We start from the raw sequence: 20,692 nt of genomic DNA on the forward strand, positions 1-20,692 counted from the left end.
TGACTTTTTTACAACACATAGCACAATGGGGCTACAGTAATACAAATAATAAAAGTTAATAAGGGTGAAATCCTAGCTTCATTGAAATCAACAGCAAAACTGTTGACTTCAGTGGAGTCAGGATTTCACCCCAAAGCTAGCAATGTAGCTTTACTCTACCCGTGAGCAGCCCCATTGAAGTAACTGGTGCTCAGCAAGTTCAAGGGGGGCATAGATCAACATTCATATTGCACTCCCCATTAATACCTGGCCCGGGCCCAGGAAGCTAATGATCCAACCAGCAGACCAAATTCGGTGACGAATCCTGGTCATATGCCACATGAGACACATTGCATGTACGCTAAGAAGAAGCAAGTTCAACAGTCCATTCATGGGGATTCAACTGCAGGATCGGGACCTAAGTGCACAGTTAAGAAAACTCCAGTGGCAGTCAATTGGACTATATGCATAAAATGAAGCACATCGGTTGCTGTTTGCAGGATCAGAGCCATTTTCTGGGATCTTTCTTTATAGGAGAGGAAGGAAAGAAGACAGACAGAAGTAGCAGCAGGAGGAGAGCAGAGAACCAGAAACAGACACATGAGGGAGAGGAGAAAAGGAAAACAGAAGAACAAAATATAGAACAGCAGGGATAGTGGTGAACAGTAAAGGAGTTTAAGAAGGTACTCTGTTATACTACTGATGAGACTAGTGTTATTCCATAGGTAAGGCTGAAGCTAGCCTTCCATTACAAGGCACTCAAATTTCACAGGCATAAAATTATGCCAAGATAGAATTTTTCTGGAAAGTTTGAAGTAAATTGAAAAAGGCACTTTGAAGATAGGAGAGTTTTTAAAAAATGAGGTGATTTCACTTCTTGAGCATTATCCTACATTTGTTCTGGTGCATAACTCAAAAAAAAAAAAAAAAGGCTTAGCAGAGATTCCCCCAGTTGTTTTAATCTGTTGGCTTTGGTGAGGACTGGTGCATTTGGCTAGTTTCAGGCAGGTTATTTTAGCTATTAAATTCAGTTTTTCTGTACTTTACAGACCCCCTGTGTTCTTAAATCTGCACAACCCCTAAGGAGATGCTATACATTTTACACAGGTCCATGTATATGACCACAATGGAGGAAGTAACAAAGGGTTGAAGAACATGGAAGTGGGGGGCCATCTAGGGAAGTAGAAAGAGCCCATGAACAGCTTGCAAGCTCCTCCTATCACCAAGGAATTTGTAAACATTTTTAAACATCCAAGGCAATCTCTGGGAAAGAAGGACACAAGGTTGTAACTTATCTAGGAATTACCTACTGGAGGAGGGAAAAAGACATTGTGAGAGGGGAGAGAGGGAGACAGAACCAGCTATGCCAGCCTAACCTTCCTGAGAATACCCTCTAGGGAAATCACTAGCTGTGCTCATAGACCGGGGCAAACTACAGCCCACAGGCCAGATCGGGCCCACAAACCGTTTTAAGCAGTGCATGAGCTCCTGCTCTGGAACTGGGTGGGGGCCGCACCACGCGACTCGGCCCCACTCTGGCTGGGGCGCTGGGTCGGGGGCCGCACTACGCGGCTCCCAGAAGCCGCAGCATGGCCCCACTCTGGCTCCTACATGCTCCAATGGCCCCCTCCAGCACTACAATGCGAGCTGCAGGGGCAGTGCCTGTGGAAGGGCAGTGTGCTGAGCCGCCTGGCCGTGCTTCCACATAGAAGCCAGAGAAGGGACATGCCACTGCTTCCAGGAGCAGCTTGAGGTAAGCGCCACTCACAGCCTGCACCCCTGAGCCTCTCTCAAAGCCCCAACCCTCTGCCCCAGCCCTGATCCCCCTCCCACTCTCCAAACCCCTCGCACCCTCCTGCACCCCAAACCTCTCATCCACAAGCTCCACCCCAGAGCCCACACCCCAGCCAGAACCCACAACCCTGCTCCAGCCCTGATCCCCTTCCCACCCTCCGAACCCCTCGGTCCCAGCCCAGAGCCCCTCCTACCCCTCAAACTCCTCATCTCCAACCCCACTCCAGAGCCCACACCCCCAACCAGAGCCCTCACACACTCCCACACCCCAACCCCAATTTTGTGAGCATTCATGGCCCGCCATACAATTTCTATTCCCCGATGTGCCTCTCGAACCAAAAAGTTTGCCCACCCCTGTCATAGACAATCTCTGTTCCCTTTGCACTGCAAGACAGGATCTGAAGACCAGGATCTAACCCTTTGTGTCTAGGGCCATGCACCTCTTAAGGGCCAAAAAAAATAATTTAGGCAGTTTGTACCCCAAGGTAGCAGATGACCCCACTTAAAGCCAAAATCATGAACTCCAGAGCACAATGTAAATAAAGCGGATTTAAGCTGTCAGCAGGAATAGGCTGCACACTCGTTAAAGTCCTTATCAATATCTCCTTCATCAGAAGGAGATGCATTGATTAAATCCTATCTTATGCACAATATGAAACATGGACACAGGAGGGTAGGGACATGAGGAACAGTCAGTTATTTGGGTGACCTTGGATAAGCAAGTCCATACTTAATTGGTTTTCACTATTTCTTATAGTATAAAGTTAACATTGACTTTTATGGCTTACACTTGGTTTTTGTTGTTTTATAGAAAAAAAACCAAACAAACAAGATATAATTCATATTTATAACACAACCCTGGTATAATCACATATTTATGGCCTGTGAATAGTAAATTTACACACACAGCTTTTATCATCAGACTGTCATTTTCTATATAATGAGTGTTGTGACAATCAAAACTCACCTGACCTTCACTGTCCTGATTCATTTTTGATAGATAGATAATAAGACATAAAATATCATATTGCCTCTATATAAATCCATGGTATGCCCACATCTTGAAAACTACATGCAGATGTAATATTCGAGAAAATATATATTGGAATTGGAAAAGGTTCAGAAAAGGGCAACAAAAATTATTAGGGCTATGGAACAGCTTCCATCTGAGGAGAGATCAATAAGACAGACTTTTCAGCTTGGAAAAAGAGACCACTAAGGGGGGATATGTTAGAGGTCTATAAAATCATGACTGGTGTGGAGAAAGTAAATAAGGAAGTGTTATTTACTCCTTCTCATAAACACAAGAACTAAGGGTCACCAAATGTAATTAATAGGCAGCAGATTTAAAAGAAACAAAAGGAAATATTTCTTCACACAACGCACAGCCACCCTGTGAAACTCTTTGCCAGAGGATGTTGTGAAGGCTAAGACTGTAACAGGGTTCAAAAAAGAACTAGATAAATTAATGGAGGATAGGTCCATCAATGGTTATTAGCCAGGATGGGCAGGGATGGTGCCCCAAGCCTCTATTTGCTGGAAGTTAGGAATGGGTGATTGGGGATGGATCACTTGGTGATTACCTTTTCTGTTCATTCCCTCTGGGGCACCTGGCATTGGCCACTGTCAGAAGACAGGATACTGAGCTAGATGGACCTTTGGTCTGACCCAGTACAGCTGTTCTTATGTTACCAGGACCCTTCCATAGAACCGTAGCGCTATCAATTATAACTGGAGTCACAGAAACTTAAATGAAAGCCACTTTCTCAAAGAAAGAAATGTTTGTCCCAGAACCATTGTCGATGAAGAATACCTGAGGGAAAAATGCAAGGTAAACAAATTTGCCATTTTGTATTTTGATTATGAAAAATAATAAGCTTAAGACCAGCCACACAACATTCTTCAGCAGGTATATCCTGGATAGCCAGCTTTTTCTAAGTAAAACTTACCTCATGTTTTGAAACAAGATTAGCAACAACCCAGGATACATTGGGAGATGGCACCCCAGTAGCTTCGCAGTACAGTGTGGTGCTCCTTCCTTCCACAACAGTGAGGTTATAGACACTCAAGTTTGCTGAGGGCAAGCCTGTGACACAAGCAAAAGAATATATAAGTGTTTGTGTTTGTCATAGAGATAGGGTAGATATTCAAATGAGCTGTTCAACTCTTTGACAACAGTCTGTATATAATCGAAAACTCTGCTTACTCAGCTAATCAGAGATTCATTGGGGGTAGATGCTATTTGGTCAAAAAATGCAAAGAGCACATTTGGTACTATGTAAGTGAAGTCCTTAAGTGGCGGTAGGAGTGACTGTGTGTGTTTTCTCCACTCTACCAATCCACCTCCCTAGAAAATTTTAGTTTATTTTCAAGTGCCTTAAGATATTGAAGTGGGAATCATTTTCAAAAGGTAGAAAGGATATTCAGATGCCTAACTCCAATTGTGCCTTTGAAAATCTCACCTTCATTCTTGAGGGAAAATAAGATACAACTTACTTTTCTCATTTGTAGTGGTTGCAATAAAAATCTTCATTTTCCTTTTGCCTAATTAACACTGTGGTGGTATTCCTAGTGTACCCTGAGCTATATATACACTAAAGGGAAAAATCTAGCCCATGCCATCATGCAGGGTCAGGGGAAAGAGTCCCACAAACAATACAATCGGAGTGGCTCCAGTCCACAAAGAGGTCACACACAAGTGAAACCCAGATCTTCAGAGACAAACTGAGTAGGAGGGGCAGGGGCTATGGGCATGTCAAGGGAAGGAAGGGCCAGAGCAGCTCAAACTGTCCAAATCCTCTGCTCCTCAACTGTTTCAGGGCCATTTCTAAGGTACTTCAGCCACAGGACTGAACTAGCTTCAGGGAAACAGCTACTCTGTGTCATTTGCTAGGAAGCTGCTCTACCTTTTGTCTGGATCAGTCCTGACCCAAAGAATAAGGGAGCTGGAACCTGATGCTTCATCCCTTTCACCTGCATTGAGTGGTGCTCTGGTGTAGGAGAGAATCTAGCTCCACAAACCTATTATGGAGGAGGTTTTCAGAAGAGTTCAGCTTCCAGAAGCTCCCTTTTAGGCACCCAAATTAAGTGGTCAGGTTTTTGGTACAGCTCAACACCCAAAACAATGGCAACTGTCAGAACAATAGGAGTTGTCATGTTTTGAGGACTTTTGAAAACCCGAATGCTTCATTTAAGAGCATAAACTGGAGTAGGGCTCTTTTGAAAATATGGTCAGCAGCATATTAGGCCAAAAATCAACTTTTCTTCAGGTACGTGAGAAGTGTATTTTTTCTGTCCTTCAAAACTATATTTGTTTGCATTGAAAATAAGCAGTACGCTGAAAACACGGGAGTTTTGTTATGTGAGATTGTGCCATCATCCCCTATATAAAGATAACTTTAGCTTTGCCCTCACCACGATGCTCAGCTCAGCAGCAATCTTAGACATGTTTTGTTTGCTATTTATCTCAAATATCCCGCACAGCAAAAAACAGCTGTCCTAGCTATGTATTGTTTTGCAGCGAGATTTCTTTTTCCGCAACAAAGCTTCTATCTATATTTTTTTAATTAGGGTGGAGCAAATTCCGTCATGCACCTGCAGGTTTACAAGTTTAGCAAGGTGATTTTTTTTATTATTATTATAAAGCCCCATAGTAAGTCCCTTATATCGGATTTGTGTTAATTAGAGCACATTAATATGTTGGCCAAAAATTCAATAGAAACTTGAAATATCACTTGAAGTTTAATTAGTTCAATAAAAATGAAATGAAAAGTAGTAATAGCAAAGGCAGGACAAATCGTTTTCCAGGCACTGATTTCTTGCCTAATAAGATTTGAGATCATCAGGAGTATACAATAACTGCTTAGGCAATTCTGCTAGTGCTTTAAGTAGTACAGTAATATGATTCTGATTATAGGCATCATGGGTTTCTTCTATTATGCTCACTTTGTAAATCATACATTGAAGTTTATTGAAACAGAGCTGGATGGCTGTATGCCTTGATGCAGTAATCTGTTAGCGAAGGTGGCCATCTGCTTTTGCTTGCCATGACTTCAAACCTCAGCAGTGTCTGTCATCCAGCCAGGCAGGAAACTAAACTAAATCCTAAGGAACATTTAGATATTAATTATGTTGGATAGGGAACACGGAGGAGAAGTAATGAGATAATTTACCCCATGCAGCCACCCTCACACACCAGTTCTTAAAACTATTTGACTCCTGTGGTCATACCTGATTCTGGGAAAGAATTTTAGCCATCAAGGCATTATTGCCCAGCTTCTTCCTAGCAGTATCTTCTCTGGACAAGACCTGCCTGACATCTCTCATGCCAAATTAAAACTACTCAAAGTGTGTCGCTGTTTGAGTTCACAGAGCTTCTAAAACACACAGTTTCATATGAACCCTATCATATAAGCCCCCCCCCCCCCCAATCAAAAATCATTGTTGACCATCTATTGCACTACTTGGATTTCTATTAAAATTTCAAGATGTCTTCTAGTGGTGCTTTTTGATTGTTGAACTGGGTGTGGAGGACCAAGTAGCATTTTAGCTACTCGCTTACTAAAGCATGATGGCTGTGTGCTCTTTCTAACTTTGCTACTGCTGGCTGAATTTGTATTATTTTATATAAAAAAGTGTGGGGTGGCACCACTGTTACTATCATGTGCACTATAAAGAACTTGGGAATTGCCATACAGGATCAGTCCTGAGGTACATCTAGTCCAGTATCCTGTCCCTTACAGTGACTGATCAGACTCATGTTTCAGAGGAAGGTTAAAGAACCCACACTAAGCAAATCGGGGATCATCTTCCCCCAGATCTCATCCTGATCGCTAATAGAGCGAGATTGGTTTAAACCACGAAGCATGAGGTTTAATATCCCTTCCTAACTTCTTGTTAGTATTAATTATGATAATTCTGGATATTCATAATGTCCAATCTTATTTTGAATCTTGCTATATTCTCAGCCTCTACAACTGCCAGTAGCAACAAGTTCCACAGTTTAATTAAACATTATAAGAAAAAGTATTTCCTTTCATTAGTTCTGAATTTGCCACCTTTTAATTTAATTGAATATCCTCTTTTGGGGGGTTATGAGACAGGGATAACCGGAGTTCCTGATCTTTCTTCACTTGACCATTTGTTATTTTATACAGTTTTATCATGTCCCCTCTAATTAATCCCAATTATTCATACAAAATGATGGGGTCTAAATTAGGTGAGATCTTGGAGTCATTGTGGATAGTTCTCTGAAAACATCTACTCAGTGTGCAGTGGCAATCAAAAAAAAGCTAACGGAATGTTATGACCGATTAAGAAAGGGATAGATAAGACAGAAAATGTCATAATGCCACTTTATAAATTCATGGTACACCCACATCTTGAATACTGCATGCAGATCTGGAGGCCCCATCTCAAAAAAGATGTATTGAAATTGGAAAAGGTACAGAGGAGGGCAACTAAAATGATTAGGGCTATGGAACAGCTTCCATATGAGGAGAAATTTAAAAGATTGGGACTTTTCAGCATGGAAAAGAGACTATTAAGTGAGGATATGATAGAGGTGTATACAATCTTGACTGTGTGGAGAAAGAGAATAAGGAAATATTTATTTACTCCTTCACATAAGACAAGAACTAGGGGTCACCTAATGAAATTAATAGGCAGCAGATTTAAAACAAACAAAAGGAAGTACTTTGTCATACAACACACAGTCAACCTGTCAAAACTCTTTGCCAGGAGATGTTCTGAAGGCCAAAACTATAACGGAGTTCAAAAAAGAACTATGTAAGTTTATGGAGGATAGGTCCATCAATGGCTATTAGCCAAGATGGGCAGGGATGCAACACTGTGTGCTCTGAGTATCCCTAGCCTCTGTTCGCCGAAGCTAGGAGTAGACAACAAGGGATGGACCGCTCAATGATTGCCTGTTCTGTTCATTCCTTCTGAAGCACCTGGCATTGGCCACTGTCGGAAGACAGGATACTGGGCTAGAGGGACCACTGATCTGACCCAGTATGGCCATTCTTATGTTCCTTTCTAAGTTAAGCGCTCCCAATCTTTTCAACCTCTCTATGATTTTTTCCAGACCCTTGATCATTCTCTGAACCCCCTCTAATTCTGAAATATCCTTTTTTGAGATGAAGTGACCACTGTCACACACACACACACACACACACACACAGTATTCCAGATTAGGATGTACCATTGAGTAATATAATGGTATTATGTTTTTTCTATTGTTCAATCACACCTTTCCTTATGTTTCCTGACATCTCATTTACTTTTGTGACCAGACTTGCACACTGAGCAGAGATTTTTATCCCTGTCCCTTTCCTGAGCTAATACAAGGTTCTAAAGTAACTGTAAGGTGCAGGAGTAGTGCAACTTTTTTCCTTTAATGTACATTTATAAACAATGAATTTTGTTTGCCATCATGTTGCCCATTCACCTAGTTTGGTTAAGTCTCTCTGACGTTCCCCACAATCCTCTCTGGTCACAACAAACAGAAGCCACCAAGGCTCTAAAATATCACAGAAAAGAGCCATAAAACTCACCTGAAAAGAAATAGTAAAAGTCTCGCTAGCTTAGGGTTTTGTATAGTGACTACCACTACAGCATCTAAGAACACAGAGAAATTTTCACTACTTTTGTAGTTTTGCTAATTGCCGATAGTAAAACATTACAGGAAGATAAAGAAAGGCAGATTAATACAAACAAGGCTCACTGATGGCAAAATGTTGAAAGTGCTCTATACTATATGATAATTTTTATTAAAATATGGGCCCTGATCCCAAAGACTCTTACACATGTGAGAAACGTAATGAATGTGAACAGACCCATTGAGATCCATGGGATTATTCAGTTTCCTGAAGTTGCTCACATGCAAACATCTTCATCAGGGGTTGCTAAACATAAATTTTAAAATACAAAATGTAGAATAAAAAGTAAAAGTGGGATGTCTAAATTTTCACTGAATTAGCATAAAGTTACATCATCATAAACTTTTACTCAGAACTAAGCATGCCCTTTCACTGGTCTACATAGGTCTAATTTAATAGATTTCATTTAATAATTAAACTCATTAGTTTTTATTGAAAAACCACACACAGTTTTTCTTTGCCCTTTCTTATCAGTCATACCATGATATATTGTTTCCCTAGACCAAGTGCTTTGTGCCCAAAAATAGTACAGCATCGGTTATAAAGAACATTAGATTGGACTTCCAAGTTGCATAATTAGAATAATTGTGTAACTTGGAATTATGTAATATGTACATAGTAACTAAGCAATTCTAGCTGTAATACTGTACAGCATATGGAAAAGTTGTCTGTGCAATATATTCAAAGTAATAAAACTTTACTTCAACAGGTAGTTCTTGGATTAGAGGTTGTCAAAAAATACCTTCTATTCATCACGAGCACATTTGGACATATTGACTTCAAGTGAGTTGCAGCACTTATGGGAACAGTACTGAGCTCTTCAATCCTATACAAAATCCTTGGATAACAAACCTGAGACACTCATTCATAAAAAGAATAATTTGGCTCCATTAGTGTGCATTTATTACCTGAAGCCACATTACAGAGGGACAGTCAAACTCTGGTGGTACAGTAGAACCTCAGAGTTATGAGCACCTCAGAAATGGAGGTTGTTCGTAACTCTGAACCATAGGTGCTGACCCCGTGGGTACTCCAGGGCTGGAGCACCCATGGAAAAAAAATAGTGGGTGCTTAGCACCCACTGGCAGCCCTGCGAATCAGCTCCTGCTCCTTCCTCTCCCCCCAGCACCTCCCACCCGCCACGATTAGCTGTTCAGCAGGGGGAAGAGTGAGGGCAGGAAGAGGTGGGGGGGAGGGGGCAGGAAGAGGTGGGGGAGGGGCTTGGGGGAAGGGGTTGGAGCCAGGGCTTGGGGCAGAGCTGAGTAAGTCAGTGCCTATGCTCTGAACAAAATGTTATTGTTGTTCTTTCAAAAGTTAACTAAATATTGACTTAATGCAGCTTTGAAACTTTACTATACAGAAGAAAAATGCTGCTTCCCCCCCACCCCAACCTTTTTTTTTTTAGTAGTTTATGTTTAACACAGTACTGTACTGTACTTGCTCTTTCTATTTTTCTTTTTCTTTTTTTGGGGGGGGGGGCGGGGGGGAGGTCTCTGCTGCTGCCAGGTTCCAAATGAGGTGTGTGGTTGACTGGTCAGTTCGTAACTCTGGTGTTCGTAACACTGAGGTTCTACTGTTCAGTGATCATGCAGCCCATCTCTCTACAGTGCATAGCTAGCAGTAGTTCAACAAAGGCAAGAACAAATACTTTGGTTGAAATTTTCAAAGATGCATTGGGGATTCTGCTACTCAACTCCCCGTGAAATTAATGGAACTCATGTAGCTAAATCCCTCAGTCAGCCTCAAAAATCATATTAATAGTACTTAGCACTCATGTATGCACACACACAGACATGTCTATGTGTGTAGTGTTTTTAAGGTGAAATCCTGGCCCCACTGAAGTCAATGGTAAAACTTATATTGACTTCAATGGAACCAGGATCTCTCCGTATAAGTGCATATCACATGGTTTGAACAAACTACTAATATTCCAACCTGAACCCACACTCTGTGGCTGACCTCTGTCTCAGTAACAGTTCAGCCATGTTCAGCCCATCACTGAGACAGAGGTCAGTCACAAAGTCTGAGTTCAGATTCAGAGCTACATTTTTCTTGCTATTGAGGTATGAAACCTGAGGAGCTAGCCTGAGGAGTTATGCCGTATCACTGGACAGATTTTCAATTTGACTTATGATATTACTCATGATAATATGGACATTTGTAGCACCACCAAGGATGTAATGATGTTCTATGATAGCAGAAGAGATGTGAACCTGAGCCTGAATTGTAACTCTTGTAAGGACCTGACTCTATAATTTCACTTATTTTTGTTTTTATTTCTTCTATTATGATAAAGTCACCCCCCCAACCTACTTGAGCACAGAAATACAAAAAAAAACCACACATAAAAGTTTCACCTTATTAATATCAACCCACATTCTGTGATCCTTTATGGCAGGGGTCTCAAACACGCGGCCCAAGGAGTTATTTGAGGCAGCCTGCCAAGATCCCCATGCCCCCCTGGAGTTATTTCCTGTGGCCGCCAAACTCCCCTCATCCGCTGTCCCCCCCACGTCCCCACAGCGTGCCGCGTCTCTATTCCTCTGCCTACCTTCAGGTGCTTCTCGCCACCAAACAGCTGTTTGGCCGCACTTAGAGCTTTCCAGGAGGGAGGGGGGAGGAGCGGGGAGCTGCGCATTCAGGGGAGGAGGCAGAGAAGAGGCGGGGTAGGGGCAGGGATGGAATAGGGCGGGGCCAGGGGCTTTTATACCTTTATATGAAAAGGTGTCAGTGATGCACCACCTGGGCCAATGTACTAGTCCTCATGTGGCCCTGGGGGCAATTTGAGTTTGAGATCCCTGCTTTATAGAGCAGAACTCCATTGCCAAACTCCCACTGAAGTCAACTGGAGATTTGTTCATTTAAAGTCTGCAGCCCTTAGTTTGAAATCACAGCTGGATGATGTTAGGCAGAAGAACACAAAAACTGTTCTTTTAACTGTTGGTTTCCCTGATGTACCAAGTTTCCTGCTAAGTTCAAGATATATGTGCAAACCTCTCTCTCTGAGCCTGGAGCAGTGTTTCTTCATAACTACCCTTCTAGCCAGGGCAGGAGCAGAGATGATGGGCTCTGATAAGACCTTGAAGGACCATCCCCCAGCATACCAAAACAGATGTTTTGCTGGGGAGGGAACTGACATTCAATGCATTTATCACAAGCCAATTTATATCTGACCTTCATTAAGGTCTTTTTAGTCCTTTGCTGGAATCTCCTGAACCATCTTCTCAATACAACTCTCAGTTGCAGACTGGTGAGCTTAATCAGGGGAACAATAATTATATTTAAACTTGTATGACGACATATTTTTAATACCCCCTGCTTTACAGATATTCTCTAGAGTTCAGGGGATACAACGGGCCCAAACCCAGCCTTGCTCACAACACACAAGTTTCCAAAACAATCTGCGGCTGCTCCCTGCATTCTTCATGCTGGGAGGAGACTTCCCCCACATGTGAGTATAAGGTTTGCTCTTAAGTGCAACACCAGCAACAAATACTTGAACTTGCTATTCATTTTATCCAGCCAATCACGTTTTCTGGAGGATGGATGTGGCGCTGGTCAAGAAATAAGAGAACATGGCTCCTCAAATTACAATGTACCTTTCCTGGCTGAAGATTAGAAAATATAAAGAAAAATATTTCATTCAAAAATTGAACATTTTTATAGGACAAATGCAGTTAAAATTTGACCAGCTTCCAGAATACAAGCTACAAATCCTGAAAAGATATTTTACTTACATACATACGTACACACACACTTTAGGCTTGCATGGGCTAAAAACAAGGCAAAAGGTGCTTTTTTTTCTCTCCTGAATTGGGGCATAAATCTGTGAATTGCTGATAATATGACGCACCTGTTGTGTTGCATTTAGCAACCAGCTGCAGCCCAGAAACTGTGAGCTAAATTCAGACATGGGGTAAGTGGGTACATTTCCAATGAAATAAACAGAAATACCATGTGGGAGTCAGCTCTGCTATGCCTCTATAGCATTGAAAACAGGATACTCCTACAAGATTACGTACAAAGCATTAGTTACACAAAATAGAAAGCATTATTTCCATTCTCCCTCCCTTTGTAGCTGCAAAGTCCCACCTTTAAAAATCCAAAAGATAGAAATATCTCAAAGAGCCTTTCACAGAGCTTCTTCCAAGGAGACCGTTACATCCATTTCACATAAGAGCTTCAGAGCAAAATCAGACAGACCAGAGCACTCAGTGCTGCTATCAGCAGCACCTCACGTCTCCAAAGCAATCAAATGAATTCAATACAGCTGAGCTGTGCAAAGCAGACACAAGCCTTCACAGGTGAATCGAGAGCTCTGCTAACAATTTTAATGGAAGCTAATGAGGGTTGGATTGATGGAGTGCAAATCTCTGGCAAAGGACTTCTTGTACAGCAGTTATTATTTAAAAACAGATTTAGTATGGAGCAGTAAATGTTCACTCTGCTCTACCTGCAACATTTCCTATTCCTATAATTAGGAATACTGAAAATGCAGAAGTGAAGTCAAACACTTCAGTATGACAAACATGGAGGTTTTGAACTTTTTAGGTCTCAGGAAGAAGACCAGGCAAGATGTTTGCAATAATAAAGAATAGTCTCACACGCTTGATATCAAGTGTGCATGGTTATGAAGGCAAAGTCCTGACCCAGCCTCCATTTTGTAAGGAATTAAGAGAGTCATTTCTTTAGCCTATTGGAAAGGAGTAGCATCAGTCTTTATTTAGTTACATTACAAGGATGAAATAATAATAATACCTAGCTCTTAAAAAGCACTTTTCATCAGTACATCTCAAAGTGGATAAGTATCATGATCACCATTGTACAGGTGGGGAAACTGAGACACAAGGTTGAAGTGACTTGCCCAAGGTCACCCAGAAGTCCTGTTGCTGAATGAGAAGTAGAACCCTTGTCTCTGAAGTCCCAATCCACTGCTCTACCCAGCAGAACACACTAACTTCCCTGTTTTCCCTAAATATTCCTATTTCTTTGTTCTATGGCTATTATAAAATACTTCCATTTCAAACTAACTTAGAGAGAAAGTCACAATTATAAAATGGAATGTTGTTTTTACGTTATGAGGGGCAGATTTTTGATAGTGCGTGTACAGATATGTGTGTTTAATTTTGCTCACACACAACCCCTGATTTAAACAGATATAGAGGTCTGTGCATGAGAATAATCTAGATTTGTACATATGCATCAGAGTTAGTATGTGCACAAGTTAGGTACCTACACTTTTGAAAGTCTGGTTCCTACTCCCTCCCTCCCTCCTGACAAGAAGCTTATTTTCATTTTAAAAGCTCTTAATAATGAAAAATGTTTTAATTAAGTTCAATTGCATAAGAAAACAGTAACTCAACTTCTGAGTTACAGTGTAAACCCTGTTGCTGTCAAAACTCTCGTACAAACCACTATTCATGCAGATCTTGATCATAGATAAGAACTAAAACTCAGTACCAAGAGAATAAAAATAGTTTGCCAGCGTACATCATGCATAATAGCTATTACTTGGAGCCAAAGTAAATAATACAGAATAGAGGGCGAATGAATATTCTGACAGGTAACGCAGAGAGAATGTTTATGACCTTTTTAAAAGCCAACTAGTTTTGCTTGTTATGTTCTACTTTTATCAGCCTTATCTGTGAAGTTTGACTGATAATAGAAAAGATTTCAACACCCATTGGATTATGCCTTTTCTTGCTGTTTTGAACTATGCTGTGTTGTGACAGCCTATGAGCCAATGCTTATTTTATTGATTCACTAATATTATTACATTTTTTCTATTATTTAAACAAATAATCATGCCAATCTTTCAATCTGGCTTCATTTTCTCCCTAACATCTAAAATCCATAATGTCTCCCACTCTGTTCCTAACAAAACTTCTAACTTGGTATTTCTCATATTTATTTACCTCCAGAAACGAAATTCAACACAATGGCCATTTCCAGAGTCTGGAGAAAAGCCTGCATGAGTCTAATTTATTTAGAACTATCTTAACACTCGCCTATACAAATTACTGGAAAAGGGCTTCCTGAACACAGCAAGAAATGAGCAAACTGGCTTTTAGATTGTAATTGCAAACAAGGAGCAGCACCTTCTGAAATTCTGTCAATTACATAATGCAAGTTAACAAGAGCAAAGCTGGAAGATTTACAATACTACAAGAGAAAAGAGTCAGGCCCTTCTCCATATGAAAACAAAAATCCTGTTATTGAGACAAATTCTGGGCCCGATCCTGCAGTTCTTAGATAAGCTTCCCTCAACTCACAGGTTGTATCCATACACAAATTGTGATGTCTACTATCACAGTTCAGGGCAATGGCACCTATATTCCCCTTCTATGATTCCTCAAAGGCACCCACTCTAGGCTCCCAGCTCCTCAGCTGTCACCTCACTTGGGTAAAGGTCTGCATCTCTTCCACTCCTGACAGGTTTTTCTAGGCTGCACAGCATCCTCCTTACACTGTGATATCCCAGCAAGCCAGACTGCCTAAACAGGCCAGCATCTGTGCTTTACTTTCTCTTCAAAGGCTGTAAACCAGCGGCTCTCAAACTATTTTACTGGTGACCCCTTTCATATCGCAAGCCTCTGAGTGCGACCCCCCCTAATAAATTAAACGCACTGTTTAATTTATTTAACACCATTACAAATGCTAGAGGCAAGCTGGGTTTGGGGTGGAGGTTGACAGCTCGCGACCCCCCATGTAATGACCTCGCAATCCGCTGAGGGGTCCCAACCCCCAGTTTGAGAACCCCTGCTGTAAACAGATAAATTGCCAGCAGTTATGCCACACAGCTCTTTATAAGCAAGCATATTTATTCTTAAGGTGAAAGCATTACAGAGGAAACATATTGAAACAATAAAAGAACTTATATTCATGTTAAAAGCTTACCAAAGATCATCCCAGCTCCAACCTTGGGCTCTGGCAGGTGTCAGTCCTTCCAACCCCTCCCAGAAAGCATTGGGGACCTCCTTGGACAGAAGGTCCTATCCATTTGCTGGATCAAAAAGATGGCTTTGAGCCAGTTTAAAAGCAGGATATTTATCCAAGAGTCCTTCCTTTGTCTGTTGGTCTCTGGAGAATCTACTCTGAACTAGCATAAGTGAACCTCGCCAGGAGGTTGTACCTCTCTCGGGGGTTACAACCTGGCTGATTTTCCTTAATCACCACCCACTCTTTTCAATTCCTGTAGGACTTGGGGTAGCCCTCCCCCATGCAGAAGAACACAATCATAGATAAACCATTCATTTAAAATAATGTTCCTAAAGATACTGCATGGTGTTGCAATGTTTGACCCATATACCCCACAAAGTAGTTACATACAATCCAGGTCCACAATATTACATAAACTCAATACCATAAGTCTTTGAAGGTCACTGCAGGAAATTGCCATATCTGGCACATCTACAACAAATAAATTAGGCTTTTGCTCTCTGAAAATCTGGCCAAGAAACTCTGGCTAGGATACACAACCAGTGACAAGGAAAAAATAACTTGCAGCGAAGTGGCATGATATAGTAAATATGCAACACTGGAAGGATAATCAAAATAAACAGATGGATCAAACACCACACTAGGTGCCATATAAGATCTTTGATTAGGTAGATTGGTCATACAAGACGGAATGATGTTGAGAATCTACGAACAGTGGCAGAAACAGAGGCATTAAATATGAGGGAAAGAAAATTATTTCTTTACTACCTATACAATGCAGACACTGGTAACAGGTGACTCACTGGACAGTTTTAAATTTGTTCATTTCGACACTGACTACAGAAAAATATCCCAAATTTGATCTTTTGATCAGAGGTCAGAAAAAGTACTTTATTGTCAGTAGTTCTTATTGGCTTTCACCATAAATGTGGATTATGGAAGTTCAACTGTAAAGCTAAAATTGAATTGCAACTAGCCTTTAACCAGTCCATTAATGAACTTTTCAACGACATAAATAAGTACAGTGCCACAGAACCTCACAAATTCTCACTTTACTGATCTGCAAACCAGAGAATTCTAACCAAGAAACCATTTATTAGCAGCACACAGTAGCAAGGTGCCCTATTACCAAGACTTATACTACAAAATGCTTACTAGTATACTATGCAGTATTACCATCAATAATTAATTACACCTGCCAGAATAAATTAACAAAGTACTTTGTCAGACAGTGTCCTTAATTTTTATCTAAAATCAAAGTTGTTTGCTTAGTTGCTGATTCAGAAAATTAAACAATCTGCAGTAATTAATGTAGTAGTCGTCATTAGGACAAATTAGCAAGGTTGTACTCTGTTAGGTGACAATATAGCTTACAAAGGCCTGAGCACCCACAAAACCTATCAAAGTCAAAAGAAAGGGTAGGGGGTAGTTAATTCATAAGAAGGGGAAGAAAACTGTAAAGAATGGACATTTATTACTCAATCCAAACCAAAGGTTTCATTCTTCCTATAGTTAGATAACAATTAGCCTCTGTTGACTTGTATTTTGTTAGAAAATTAAACAGACTAACTTCTTTGGAAAAATATCTGCAGGGGAAAAAATTAAAGATATGGTTTCTCATTTTCAAACCGGAAGCCACAGCTACAGTTTTATGGAACTGGGTTTTCTGAAAATTATGTCCACACAAACCTAAGCAATGTAAAATAAGTATCAGAGAGATATTGTTAAAAATAGTAGCTCAATATATGATTTCTTAAAAGAGTTTCAGAATGTAGGTCGTGCTCACATGGATGTTGTGATTTGTCTCCTTTAAGTGTCTGCTACGTTCCTGGGAGATGGCAGACTTAGCATTGATATCATGCTCTGGATTTGTTTGTGTAGTGTCACCCAAGGGTGTAAACTGTAATGCCATATTATGGTACAAATGTTCACTTAGGGGTGAGCTAAGAGTTAAAGAGAAAAACAAGTCTACTCATAATCAAGTATGTTTAAGTTCCATGCACAAACATGAACATCAGACCAGGCACATGAACAATTTGTGGTCCTGTGTTGCTGTTCACACAACCACCCCTTCTTCTCCTCCAAAAAACAGGCCTCTCAAGTACAGCCTTCACACACAGAGTCTCCAGCCCCCTTTCCTCCTTCTCCTGCTCTAGTGTAGACCATTTGCAGTGGCCTTTGAAAGGACCACCGGATTGGCCAATGACTCCCGCAATCTTGCAAAGCTCTCTTATGTGGCAGGAGGCACACCTCCCACACACAAGGCACCACAGGCTGAGAAACACACCCAAACTTGCTGCAGTCACTCAATGACTCAGTAAAAGTCCCATGATCCTTAGTGCTGGGAACTCAGAAAACTGTTGAGTTAAGGGAATCTCTAGGTACCAGTGGGGTTCTAGCTAAGGATTATGGGGTCCCTATGCTGGCTCTGACCAGCTGCAGCAGAACAGGGACTGTTTTGGCTTCTAGTGTTTTGTGCCAACACCCCTGCCCTGTGCCTACTGCCCCCAGTCCTCCCAAAGACCTGGAAGATGCAGCAGCTCTCCCTCAGGCCCCTCAAAGCAGAGCAGCCAAGTTCAGCAGCAGCTGAAGGGAAATTTGCTCAGTGCTGGACTGAGATCACAGAGTACTTCAAAGAGATTTGTATTTTGCATCCCATGCTGCTTTTCCCCTGCACTCTTGCCCATCTCTTCCCTTCTTCATCCACTGACACTGCTGGCAACATGGGAGAGCTACTAAATACCTGCATGCTCTTTGCTCTCCAATCACCAGCGCTCTCTGCTCTGCTTGACACACATTGCCATGACAGGAGCATGTACTCAACAGTATCTATATGAAACAGAGCATTCATCTGATTTCCACCCCGTTTTCCTCCCTGGTTATGGGTTTCAGCCCCAGTTGGGAGTGCTGAAAAGAAGAGCAGTCTGGTGTTGTGAAGCACTCACAGAAAGGTTAGAGCTGCAGCGGGCAGATACAACAGAAGGAAGAAAAAGTTTATTTCTACCTTTTTCCCGTCCCCCCTCCAATTCACTCTTCTTTGCCTCTTTCCCCACTCAAATCTATCCACTGTGTGTTGCCTTGCCCTCCTTCCTTCTTTTCCTCCAAGCTTGCTTCATTGTGCTCTCTCTCCCCATCAAGAAAAACAAAATGAAACTTACTATCTGTTAGTGAGTTGCAATTTGAGTCAGAAACAATTGTGCTCAGGAGAGGAATCAAGCCCAGCTGCTCCCCCTGCCACTAGATCTGAAGCTAAGGAATACTTTTTCCAACTAGTAAGAAGTGAAACTACCTGACAATTGTTCCAGGACCCTGTGGAAGGAAGCAACTGAAGCAAGGAGATGAGAATTATCATACAATTTCTCCTCAAACCGGTGGAAATTGGTATTTTGCCAAATGCTGCAAACTGAAACCTGCAGAGTCTGCTTCATGTAACCCATACAAAGTGGACTCTGCAGGGTTTCCCTCACTCTGTTTGCACACAGTTACTTCGATCTACATGGAAAAATACAGAATTATTTGCTTGTGTGTTTTCTTTTTAAACAGGCACAATTTATAGCCTGAGTTTTGAAAATGTGATGCTAATAACGTTCATTTTTAAAGGAAAATAAAGATTCTATTAATCTAGGGATTCTGTGAAAGCTACAAATTACATTTTTAAGGTAGGTAACATTTTGGGTCTGTTCATCTTGAAAGCATCCTTTTCAATTTAATGAATATACATACCATTTCTATATTTAGATATTTTGTTCTGATGCATTTCTGAGCAACAGTTTATTTTAAAAGATTAAAAAAAAGCTATTCTAACTCAAACTCACAATATTAATCCACAAGGTGTAAAGAGTCAGAGGGATCTTCTCCTGAGACTTCATACAGCGGCAAATATACCATCTTGAAGCCAAGAGCTGAAAGCATGTTTGCTTTTCCTGCCTGGCAGTAACTTAACTTCATAACTGTTTTACTTTAAATTATATTACCGCAGTTGGGGATCTGCATGTCCGAAAGGGGTATCCTCTTGTTGTTGTCATTTATGCAGTAAAAATCCTGAGTCTCTGTGTTAGAAAACTTGGTCTCCTGAAATATCTTGATCCACATAACATCACAGGAACACTTGAATGGATTGTCCACTAGAATCCTGCAGCAAAAATGAAATAATTAAAAAAAAAAATCAGTTGACATTATCTGCCTAGAAACATTGCAGTGTGGTTTTTTGTTTTGTTGAGGTTTGTTTTTAAATGTCACTCCAAATGCAGCCTAGAAGCAAAATACTTTGCTTAATAAAATTATGGAGCCAGATCCTCAATAGTATAAATGGGTACATCTCCATTGAAGTCAACAGAGCTATAATCCATTTACTCCAACTGAAGATCTGGTCCATGGTGCTTATCACCGATCTGAGACACCACACACAGGGCCAGATTCTGATCTCAATTTCACCCGTGAAAATCTGGAGTGACTCTATTCACTTCAATGAAATCATTTTGGATTTTTACCAGTTACATGGAGATCAGAATCTGTTCCATAGTGGATTTTGGTCTACTGATTTATAAAGAACACTCCTGAAAAGACTTCATCACTGTATGTGGTGGACTCTTTGTGGACCCATTCAGTCCCATATTATGATTAAAGTTTAACAACTCTAGTTGTAAACAAGAATTTCACACACCTTTAAGAAGAAATCATCCGTATGACTCTGGAAGATGACACAGTGAAAGGCTTTAACTAATATCAACCAGAACCTAACTAAAAAAAGGGCTGTAACTCAGTGTATAAACACCACACAGCTATACAGCACACTATATGGAATTTCAATCAGAGTTTAGCCAGCCTATCTGATTCTAATTTCAATACTCATGAAAACCTTAGCCCAGTGTAATGTGATAAGCCTGCATGAAGTATAATGGAGACAATCCAGATGCCTGACTCAGAAATGGTCCAGGATTTCACCTTTTCTCCCAAAAGCTCAGGTGAGTTCCAACTGATATGTTTGTCAGGGTTTCTTTGTGACCCCTAAAGACATTTCATTATAAAAAGAGTAATGAAACTCCACAAATGACCATGATGCACATAAGCTATATTCTTGTTGCCCACAAAATCTGTTGCCTTAAGCATTAAAAGCTGCATTCTCATTATTAGGCAGCAATTTAAAATGTCAAATTTGTAGAAAATCAAGACAAACCTATGAGTCAGTTTCCCAGAAATGTAACATGTTTCCCCAAGTTTCACACATAAGGTACATCTACACTGCAGCTGGGAGTGTGCTTCCCGGCTCAGGTAGATAGATATGCATTAGCTCTATTTGAGCTAGCATGCTAAAAATA

The 20,692-nt window shown here is 40.9% G+C and overlaps 1 protein-coding gene across 4 annotated transcripts in view; it reads right to left on the reverse strand.

Moving 5' to 3' along the window:
* The window catches only part of NTRK2 (neurotrophic receptor tyrosine kinase 2), a 277,184-nt gene that overhangs the window by 223,863 nt on the left and 32,629 nt on the right, over positions 1-20,692 (reverse strand). For all 4 annotated transcript variants that reach the window (XM_075128680.1, XM_075128679.1, XM_075128681.1 and 1 more), the window contains exons 6-7: positions 19,349-19,506; positions 3,723-3,859 (exon numbers count right to left, since the gene is read on the reverse strand). In XM_075128680.1, coding sequence (XP_074984781.1) covers positions 3,723-3,859; positions 19,349-19,506 — 295 coding nt within the window. The remainder of the gene's footprint in view (positions 1-3,722; positions 3,860-19,348; positions 19,507-20,692) is intronic.

The sequence above is a fragment of the Caretta caretta genome, chromosome 5 (assembly GCF_965140235.1).
Source record: "Caretta caretta isolate rCarCar2 chromosome 5, rCarCar1.hap1, whole genome shotgun sequence".
Taxonomy (NCBI): Eukaryota; Metazoa; Chordata; order Testudines; family Cheloniidae; genus Caretta; species Caretta caretta.